This window comes from Sesamum indicum, linkage group LG10 (assembly GCF_000512975.1).
Source record: "Sesamum indicum cultivar Zhongzhi No. 13 linkage group LG10, S_indicum_v1.0, whole genome shotgun sequence".
In the NCBI taxonomy this organism is placed as follows: Eukaryota; Viridiplantae; Streptophyta; class Magnoliopsida; order Lamiales; family Pedaliaceae; genus Sesamum; species Sesamum indicum.
The window spans coordinates 2,427,105-2,438,460 of record NC_026154.1 but is presented as its reverse complement, the minus strand read 5'-3'; the positions used below and the strand labels follow the sequence as shown (position 1 = coordinate 2,438,460).

Sequence of the window (11,356 nt, the reverse complement as noted above, 5' to 3'; positions counted from 1 at the left end):
ATTTATTTCGAACTTCATTTTAGTATATGTTCTTAATTGATACCAGTTAAATTTTATTAATTCTTTTTATGAAAATAATAATTATTATATATGTTAAAATATAATTAATAGTGAACAATCGAACATCTATAAGTGGGAAACACACGTGCATGTTTGTCTTCAGATGGGAATTATTAGATCCAAGACCCTTATATTGTCTTTAGATCAGGACTTGATCAATTGTTTCCCCAAAAATGAAAAATTCAATGTAAACGTATTTATTTGTCACATTTTATATAAATCTATTATAATTTATTATTTTTATTATATAATATATAATCATGTAGTCATCTATTTAATATAAAAAAAATATCTACACTTACAAAGAATGATTGATGACATCATCATACTAATTTTTAAATGATGATGACAATCATATCCCTAATTAGATAATTTTAACAAATAATTATAATTATTTTTTATTACAAAAGTAACTCCACGCCGTATCAAGATTATTACACAAATTCTTTTATTGTATCTAAAATAGTGTAAGTTTGTTTTCTTTTATTTCTCACGCTTTTTTTAAATATACTTCATTATTTTATATATTTTATTTTTATTATAATATATTTTAAAATATAAGAATTATTTATTATATATAAATAGAGACAGTTTGTCAACGATGCCTAGTTGAAAAATACAAACAATTAATTAAGTAATTATCGTTTTTACTATGTATAGTCTCTATGTCTATGTATAGTAATAAAGTGACAAATAGCACCAAATTGGAAAGGATTTTCTTGTCAAAACACAATCAAAATTCAATGAAATATTTGAAGAAAGAGAGAGAGAGAGAGAGAGAGAGTAATCGAGACGCAACTTGAAAAAAAAATTAAAAAAATTACAAATGAGTGATCAATCAAATATGAAGGGGTGACATATGGAATTAGAATCAGGTGATTCTTGGGAGGGAAAATTGGTTTCTATTCTTCTACATTTGTATAACAACACTTTCACACACTGTACGGACTCATTGCTTAGCGAAGAAAATAGTTTCCCAGGGCCCCTCTGAATATCACGTTCGGATTTGGTCCATCGGACAATCCAATTCTCTTACATCCTCTCACGAGACTCCTCAGAAATTCCACCCCCTTTACTTTACTTTTATTATATTTTTACCCCAACCGTCATAAGAAACCCCTATATATACCCATTATAATCACATGAAATCTTGATTAGCCGCCAATCTCAAACTTCTCCACATAAAAGGAAAACAAATTAATTCTTGCACACCAGTTACGTTTAAAATGGAGGGAAGTTCAAGTTCAAGTTCAAGAGGCAAAGCCATGCAAGAAAGGGAAGAGAAGAAGGACAAAGTGCGATACCGCGGCGTCAGGCAGCGGCCCTGGGGGAAGTTCGCGGCCGAGATACGCGACCCGACTCGGCAGGGAGCGAGGCTGTGGCTGGGGACGTTCGACACGGCGGAGGAGGCGGCAAGGGCGTACGATAAGGCAGCGTTTAAGTTGAGGGGCCATCTTGCAATTTTGAATTTTCCAAATGAGTATTATTCTCAGCTTGCTATTCCTCCATATAACCCCACATTTTCGTCGTCGTCGTCTTCATCGGGTGGGCAGGAGAAGATTGAGCTGGTATGTCTGGACAACAGTTTGCTGGACGAGATGCTTGAATCGTCGGAAAAGAAGAAGAAATGATCATGTGAAGATTGAGCCGAGCTGAATCTTGATCTGTAAGGCTTTTGCTTTTAGGGTTTCAGCTGTGTTTCCATAGGTGAATATTGATTCTGTCTTGTTTTTCTTTTTTTTTTTTTTTTTAGGATTTTGGATAATATATGGTTTTTCTTCATATGTTTAGTTCTGCTACAGTCGTCGGCTAATCGATTCTTTTGCAATTAGTGGGTGACGATCTTAAATAGGTTAATTCATAAACTAATAAAAAACAATAATCGATTGATGTTAACTTTAATTTTTTCTAAAACAATTCCTTCTTATTTATGTTTAGAAACTTTGAATTCTTGGCAAAAGTATATATAGTCATCATGCCCTGCCAAAGAATTGATACCAGTGATCATCTGATCTTATCAATGTGCTCTCTGGAAGCTTAAATATTTTGAGTGAAACTGAAATTGATCATGTTTAATTTTAACATTAATTGCATATATATAAGATGTTGTGCTTTTCCCAGTTTATGTATAATATTTCACTTTCCTTTTTGGTATTGTCTATCTGTGATTAAAAAAGAATTGGGTATTGTGTTGTTTCTATATATGTTGATGGATTAAGGCTAATTTCAGCTCCAACTCAGGTAGCTAGATTGTGTTCCCTTTGTGTACTAAATATATTAGGGTTTTTTTCTTTCTTCCTGATGGAGATATTAAGTACGGGTTTAAGCTGTAATGTACGGACACGGATACAGTAATACAAATATTATGTGGATACGACGAAATGTAATTTATAAAAATTTTAAGATACGATACAGTTATTCTATATATTTTATATACAAAATTAAATAATATATTTGTATGTAATTTGTAAATAACACATAAAAATGTAGATAAAACTGTAATAATAGAATTTTGAATTTCAGTTATAGTATTAATTAAGCAAGCAAATATGACTTGTGATATTGTTTAAAGAAAAACATTAATAAAACATAAGGTAAATAAAAGTTAAATGGGGTAATAGTACTGTTTCTATTAAATAATATTAGGAATTTTATAATTCTTAAATTGATAAAATATACATACACCAAAAAAATTATTAGGCCAGATTTAGAAACAATCTACTTGAAGGCGCCATGGTACAAGGAGAAAAGATTTAAGTACCTGAATGTATACACGTATTGCTAAAATGATCCAGATAGATGTATATATGCAACTCCATCTAGCATATTTTAATTAATTAACTTGTAAATAATTAGAATTTGATTATAATATATAGTAAAATCATGTCTATCTCAAGACAACAAAGATAATTGTATTTTGCAACAAATGGCAATTAAGATCCCAATGTGCAAAGCACACTACGAAAAAAGTTACTATTGGCTACAATATTAATGATTATGATTAAGAGTTATGGTAAATAACTATGGGCAATCATGATTTATTAAAATTGATATATAAAATTAATTTTTTTATCATGAAAAAAGTATTTACCACAACTAAGAGCCATTGTAAAAATATTAAACATGATTTTTAATCATGACAAATATTTTAACTACCCCGTAAAAACCACAGCCCACAACTATTTGCGTGATCGTAATAAATAACTATTTGCTACAACTATTTATCATTAATTATGATTAAATATTATTTTTGGTGTAGTACCAATTTGTTTCCTTTACACATTTATTAATTTGGAGAAACAATTAAGAGTTTGTCTATAAATTAATTAATAGTAAACTATTAATATCCACTGCTGAAGAATGAAAGTTGAGCATAAAATCACAAAACCAAGTTGTTTAAATGGAGAAATTAACTATGCCTATGTATATATGTATTTCTTGCTAGAATATTTTAAAAACTCAAAGATAGGGTAATTTATTTTTTTAGTCTCATCAAATAAGAGCAGAACTTATTTTGATACCACAACTAAGGCAAATAACACTTTTATTTTCATAAAATTCAAAATTACATCTTTTTAGTACCAACAATATTTTTTAAGTCCCAAAACTACAACGCACGTAACCTTTTGGGACTAAAAATGCATAATTATGAATTTTATGAAACTAAAAGCGACACCTACCATAGTTACGATAATAAAATAAATTATATCCTTATTTTATAAAATTAAAAAAATATTTTACCGCTAAAATATATATATATATATATGCTCGAGAACATATATATGGACGATTCCATGAAATTTACGAATTTGATTACATTTAGGTAAATTGATAAAAACTTTAATGGTTGTACGGAATAACCTACACAAGCCAGCGCTGTGTGTAAGTGGATGATAGAGGGGAAAAAGAACACAAGGTTTTATCACTCTATTGTTAAGAATGCACACCCTCAGTCCTACTAAAGCAAATATCTTAAGTATAATTAGTATCAGTATATATGTTGAACGAGGAAAATATTACGAAGAATTAGAAAATTTAAAGGGTAATTTTTATGTGACGTATATCTTGTAATAAATTATGTTGAAATACATGATATCTCTGTTGCATCTAAATTAACATTATACTTAAAAAAAAGGAAATACGGAACTGCATATGAAGTTATTTGGCTCAATTTGTTTTGATTCAAGTCGAAGATTAAGGCCACTCTGAGATAGTCAAATTTTGTGTTTCTAAAACCTAACAAGAAAAGATATCATTAGGCTCACAAGGTCGTCTCTAACATGACCCTCCGATATTTAAATCAGTTCGTGAGATCGGAAGGAAATTAATAATAAATGTTGGTTTGAAAGTACTAAATGATGTACTAATGTTTGAAGTAGTTAGTCTTCTTTTTTTTTTTTAACAAAAATCACCTAGAGGTGAGGGGAGCTTTTCGGAGTCCCCAGTCCTTCTATATTAAAATGCACAAAATAGTTACGGTGGGGAGAGCTAATCTAGAATTTCCAGCAAAGCCATAAACAATGAGTACTACTCCCTTACAAATAGAGTAACAGTAAATAAGGAGTATTACTCTCTTACAACAAAAGACGCGAATAGGTGTACTAGAAAAATTATGGCGAGTCAAAAAGGTTTTGTTTCCCACCACATAGTGGATTGTACAACACCTGCAAATAATTCTGTATAAAAAAGCCAAGCCAGATATCATGTTTGTATGGCTGGCAGCCTTTGAAGCTGTGAAAGGGGTTCATAAGATCTGTAAAAGATATAACAGCAAGCAACAAGATAAAGGACAATAGCAGAAGTGACAAAATCAGAAGGTATCCAGACAAACATTGGCCACAACATCAACCATATGAATGAGTAACTTTCAAGGAATTTATATAGGTACAATCACATAAACAACACAGAAAAAACTTAGATAGGACAACAAGTATTAGTAAAGAAGCAATCAGTAATGAAGTACCCATAATTTCATGGAAAAATATTTTAATTGAAATTGGAGATACTAGTACTTCTGATTCTAGTAGCAGGAAAGGAGCAAGCGTTAAATCTAATCAAACCTTTAGTAATTAGTCTTATTTATAGCACCAAATGTACTACTCGTCTAATTCACATGATATGATTCTAATATTCGTACATAACATCAATTACAGAGCAGAGTTTCGAGTCCGACAGGTAGGGTCTATCAGCATCCTAGCCCAGAACAATCTCAAAAAGGGACAGTATGATGAGTTCTCCAAGACTCAAATTGCAAGAATAAAGGTTGAAAGAATATCCATAAATACATTAATCTTATATATATATATATATATATATATATGGCATTAAATTAGCGTAATTAAGGGGCTTTGCAAAGTTTGTGAAAAATAATAATACAGTTGGAGTTGGACAATCAATCACACCCACATAAACAGATGCGTCATCATCAAATATTTGTGGAATATTAGATATTCTGAATCTTCTGTTAAGATAAGTAGCAAATAATGAAGAAAAAGCAAATGGTTGAGATGCCAATGGAAGATGGCAAAATGCTCGTAGGAATCATGCGCATCCACTACTTTAATTAGTCAAATATGGCATAGCCCTTTCTAGTAGCGTAAAGTATTACATCCATATTGTTGCCTTTTTTTATTTGAATATTCGTTTATGCTCAAACGATTTAAATTATAGAAGGTAAATTACATTAAATCACTTATAATTCTATTAAAATTCAAATATAGTCGTCTGGGATGTATTAGTAACAAAAAAATCGTTTGGATTTGAACCAAGTCCATCTCATTTATGTTCAAATATAGCGAACAAGAGTAACACGAAGGAGAAAATTAATTTTTAAATTTAAATATTGAATGGTATAACGAATCCATGATATGGAAAGAAAGAAAAAAGAGTGACAGAAAGGAGTGAGATGGCAATCACAAAGATGAAATGGGAGTAGAGATGCATACGTCAAATGTAGTATAGGACTTTCAAAGTATTACATCAACATTATTGGCTTTTCTTTTGAGGTGAATCTTTCTTTGTCCCCGTAGTTCATAGGCTTTTTACTTAATTATTTGGCTAATTCTAAATTACGAAATTATGCTTTCTCTCCCTTCTAATTATGAAAATGTAATTTATTTTCTAATACTATTCCCTCAATTTGGAGTATATTGGTGAAGAGAATTAAATTAAAATATCGGAAATATGAGCCTTGATCTCATGAATTTTATACTTAGTTACTATTTAATTAAAAAATTAATTTTTTTAATACTCATTTTTTATTAGCATAAAATGATTAATTATCATAAGGTTGGCGTGACTCAAATCATCAGCCCAAACCCTTCTCTTGAAAGTCTTATAGCTAGTTTGTTGATTATCCCTAATTTTTTTTTAAAAAAAATCGTCAGTTTTAAATCAACCAACATTATATTATTATAATATATAGTATGTAATATATATATATATATATATTTATTGGATGGATAAGCAGACTAAAATAAATATCTATATTTATAGAACCCGAACCGAAAATTTGTTAATTATGAAATCTCAATCTTACCATTCAAGCAATAGATGATTGGTCCTTAATTTTATTTAAAGCTCTCAAAGCTACAATTACTAATTAGTTAACTATTTGTAATAATTAAGACGAAATGAGTTAATGCAGTTGATGGGATTATGAATATATAGTTCAAAATCATCATCACAGTCTTAAGATGCATTTAGTCCAAACTAATTTGGAGGTAATTATGATCATCTGATGGAACGGAAGTGATTAGATTCTGAATTAAATTGAAGATCTCAGTTTAAATTCATAATATTTAAGTGAAAAATCTATGATTTAATCACTAAACTACTATATCAATAGTGATATTAAAAAATTTGAAAGTTTTTAATAATTGATGGATAATTGCTAATTACATGCTGATGTTTGCTATTAATAATTATCTATACTTTATTATTAAGTGAGAGTATTCTTTTGATATCTCACTTTTTTTTATCAGTTAATTTATACACTTTTTAATATTTGATTTAATCAATTAATTTATTTATTAATTTTCCAACCTCCCACCCTTCTAAATTCTCATATTGCACACTCTACTCAACGTCTACTAATTTTAACTTTTTATGATTTTAAAATTAATTTTTAAAAATTTTATTTATTTTTGCACACACATCTGGGTGTGCACGTGCGCTAGTATTGCTTAATAAAGAATTTTTAACTCTATAAAACTATCCAAAAACTAATTGCTCTTAATGACTGAAAAAGTTAAAAATAAAATAAAAAATTAACATATCAATGAATTAAAGACATCAATAGAACGTTAGTAGAGATATACAGTTTGAAGCAGACAAGGTGGAGAGGGCGGTCCAAGAGAATTACGAGCAAAGCCCATATCGCCAGACAACTATTATATATACGCCGCAATGCGAAGCAGTACGTACTTGGCCCAACTTTCTCTTCAAGCGCGCGCGCGCACACAGTTGCTCTTCTGCATTTTGTAGGGATGAAAACAGTTCGAGTTTAGGAAAAAAAAACTTATCTGAATTAAGTTTGGTTAAATAAAATTAATTATAAAATAAGTGCAATACGCTTGTCATGCATGTAGCTGATTATTTTTTCTGAATTGTATATGAATACATGATAAATATATTATACCTATCATATAATTGGGTTCAAGTTCAACGAAACCCGATTAAAATTTCCTGAGTTTAAAGTGAAACTCCTGAAATTTGAAATCGGATTTTATTCAGATTTTTATTGGCAGATGAATGATTCAACCCGTTCTGTACTCGGGAATCTGATGTGTTGGACCCATTAAATTCTTTTTATAATTTTAAAAATTTTAGAAAATATTTCACTAAACATAAAGACATCATATTACTAAACATTTGTAATATATGTCTTAATTTGACGATATATTTGATGCAAGAGTACTTTGTATTTTATTTTTTTAGGTCTTTTTCCTTTTTCATATATTTATAAATAGAAATCAATGTCCAAACATAGTAATACTCCAAAATATTGTAAAGAAGAATAAATAAGTTATATTTACTTTGAATTAGCGACGGGACCAAAAAAATAGGCTTTCGGTCGGAAACATGTGACAATGTGAATATATTCGGACTAGTTGGTTAAATTATGTTTTGTGTGTTAGTGGTGTCAAATTAATTTATTTTTTTATTTGATGAAAATGATATAGAACTTAATTTTTTATTGTTAGTAATATCAAATCAAGTATATTTTTATTTAAATAAAATCAATTAATAGTATACTTTTTATTCATTTAAAATTGCTAGTAAATGTCAGTCAAAGCATTATGAAAAAAATATATATTATTAGTTTCTATATTTAGTAACTGAAAAAAAAACATGTATATAAATATACAAAGTAAATAATGATTAGATGAGAACAGTAGTAAAATATGTTTTGTGAAAAATATACACATAAACAGATATGTTTTTATTTTTATTATGAAACCAAACAAGGCATCTACTTTGGCTCAATCTGTATCACAAAACCATTATCTTTACATGATTTTGGAAACTTTTCAAGGAAAAAAATGCAAGCAATTCTTGTGATATTATAAATGAGCAAATTATTCTTTTATAAAAATAAAAGTAACTATTAATTTATCTTTTTGTATTTTTATAAATACAACAATTTACCCCATGTGTTTTTCAAAATAAAACGATTTATCTCCTTAGACAGAGAAGCAATTTGTTTCATTTTAAAAAACAAAGAGATAAATTACTATATATTTTTTATATGAGATAATTTACTCCTTTGTAATATTATGGAGGTAAATTGCATAGAACTCAATTTGTTAATGATAATTCTCTAACACTTGAGTCAATCCTAAATTTCAAAATAATTCCAAAAAATCAAATGATCCCAAGGATGTATATTAAAGGAATTTCACGACATCCGCGAGATCGAATGATAAGCGATGATTTACTTACTCACCCACAAGGAAAGAATAGCGTACATAAAAAGAGCATTAAAGGAGGGTGGACAAAGCCGTAATTTCACTCCGAGCTTGCTCCATTGCAAAAGCGGATGCGAAGTCCTATAAATATCCCTAGTCAGAAAAGAACATGAAAAAGTATCGTTGTGTAAGAAGAAACAGCGGATGAGGTTTAAGGGTTTGAGGTTGAGTGAAAGCACTGTTGCTTTATGGTGATGGTTCGACGGGGAAAGAAACTCTGGATTTCTTTTCTATTATAATTCATGTTGCATCGTTTATCGTATTAATGTCAAGACTCAAGTCATGTTCAATTTATGCGGCCCATAGGGTTTGACTCAAGACCAAGAATTATTAGTCCATGGTCAATATATATATATATGTATATATAATTGTTAGAAACTTGGGCATTAATCGAAAATTGACAGGGCTTAAATGCCCATGTTTTTTTAATTATAAGTACGTGTACATTTAATTGACTAACAACTTGATATTTGAGGAGAAAAAAACCAGCAAAGGAATGCAGATGAAGGAGGCAACAACTTTATTTAAAAGAAAATAATTTTCACTTAATTAAGAAGAAAACTTTCCTCCATCAGGTTATATTTTTTTTTTAAATTTCTATTGCATTTATGTTTTATGTTACTAATTTTAAATCTATGTGTTTTGATTTTCGACCAACTTGTTCTTTTATTTTTTGTAATTCTTTCTTATTTATTAAATAAAATAAATTTTAATTTCGTCATATAATTAAATTTACATCTTTAAGAACAAATAAACAATCTTAGATATAAAAGTTAATTGTGAAATTATGATTTTATAAATATAGATTTTAATTTTCAAGGAATGGATAAATTAATGAATTTACATTTATTATTAAATTTTGAGGCAAAATTGCAGTTTGGCAGTCATTTCAAACCTGACTGGATGTTTTACGTAATTTTAAATTTAATCCCATGTTTTGCTAAAATTGACAAAAAGGATCAAAATTTTGCCATAAAAGCCCCAACACTAACGGGCATTATTAAAACTAATAATAGGGGAGGACCCACTGACGTGTGTGTGCGTAAAAAGAATGATCAGACATTAATTTTAACATCTCTTAATTGGAGGGGGATTATTTTGCTACGTGTTGCCCTCTTTTTGCAGGTTTTAAGAAAACATGCCATTAAATTTAGAATTTCGTAAACATAGTCTAGGTTGAAATAATCTTAAATTGTCAAACTAATTTTAAAATTTTGCCAAATTTTGAGAGGACAAAGTTAAGTTTCTGACTTTTTCAATATATATATACACTTAATGGAATGGAATAACAAACACAATAAAAATTAATTGAATATTTAAGGTTGGATTCAGGTGTAAGTGGATTGGGGAATGACCAATGTCAAAGTTAAGGTCCATATGTGTGAATCAGCAGTACAACGTCAACTATCTGGAAAAATTATGAGCCACAGGATTGGTTTCTCGTACGCAAGTTGTTTTCAGCCAACTTGCGCACACGACGACATGGAAAAATGACAGAGACTTTCCTAGATCCATGTGCTCCACCAATGCCATTCACAAATTTAACTACACTACCTGCCTACACCCTTTTCCTTTTATATATATAAACGCACACTCACCATGTGTATATATATCTAAATTTTTAAATATTTAAAAAAATTCTATATATATAGAGAGAAAGAGAGAGTTTGACACCCTTCAATGCACACAGTTATCAGCATGACAGTAGAAAATGATCCCTAGGAAAATTCTAGTGGAACCATTTGCATTTGCCAAAAACTGCTAAAATTATGATACCTAAAAACAGGGAAAATAATCAGAAAACTAAATATATATTAATGCATTTTTCAGGATTATAGTATGAAAAACTCGGATCCCAGGGTTTTTGTCGTTACTGAATTGTCTCTTCAAACTTTAATCCTTCTTCTTCCCTTTATGGTCATTATCATCGAGAAGCTCTTCCAGCAACTTATCATCCAAGTACTCGAACTCAATTACTTCCCTTGGTTGCATGGAACCCGAACTCGAACCCGAACCCGAAGGTGAAGCAAAATGCGACGAGCTGCTTGGCAGATTGTACTCTTCGGGGAAGTTGAGGATTGCCAAATGGCCTCTCATGGCATACGCCGCCTTGTCGTAGGCTCGGGCTGCCTCCTCTGCTGTGTTGAACGTCCCAAGCCACACTCGGGCGCCTTGCCGGGCCGAGTCGCGTATCTCCGCTGCGTACTTCCCCCATGGCCGCTTCCGAACACCTCTATACTTGATTTCTCCGGCATCCTTGTCCGCATTCTTGCCTCTATTGTCCATTTTTTAGATTTTTGAGGTTGTGGGCTAAGCTCTCAAGTGAG

General features: G+C 30.1%; 2 protein-coding genes across 2 annotated transcripts; one reads left to right on the top strand and one right to left on the bottom strand.

Annotated features, from left to right (window-relative positions):
- Positions 1,181-1,714, top strand: LOC105171720 (ethylene-responsive transcription factor ERF098-like). Its single transcript, XM_011092923.2, has one exon. It carries the CDS (start codon positions 1,287-1,289, stop codon positions 1,689-1,691), a length of 405 nt encoding a protein of 134 aa, XP_011091225.1. The 5' UTR covers positions 1,181-1,286; the 3' UTR covers positions 1,692-1,714.
- On the bottom strand, positions 10,658-11,356 carry LOC105171718 (ethylene-responsive transcription factor ERF096). The gene has a single exon (XM_011092922.2). It carries the CDS (start codon positions 11,313-11,315, stop codon positions 10,923-10,925), a length of 393 nt encoding a protein of 130 aa, XP_011091224.1. The 5' UTR covers positions 11,316-11,356; the 3' UTR covers positions 10,658-10,922.

Excerpts from the sequence above, each read along its gene's own strand:
- LOC105171720 (XM_011092923.2), top strand. The coding sequence starts at position 1,287 with ATGGAGGGAAGTTCAAGTTCAAGTTCAAGAGGCAAAGCCATGCAAGAA.
- LOC105171718 (XM_011092922.2), bottom strand. The coding sequence starts at position 11,315 with ATGGACAATAGAGGCAAGAATGCGGACAAGGATGCCGGAGAAATCAAG.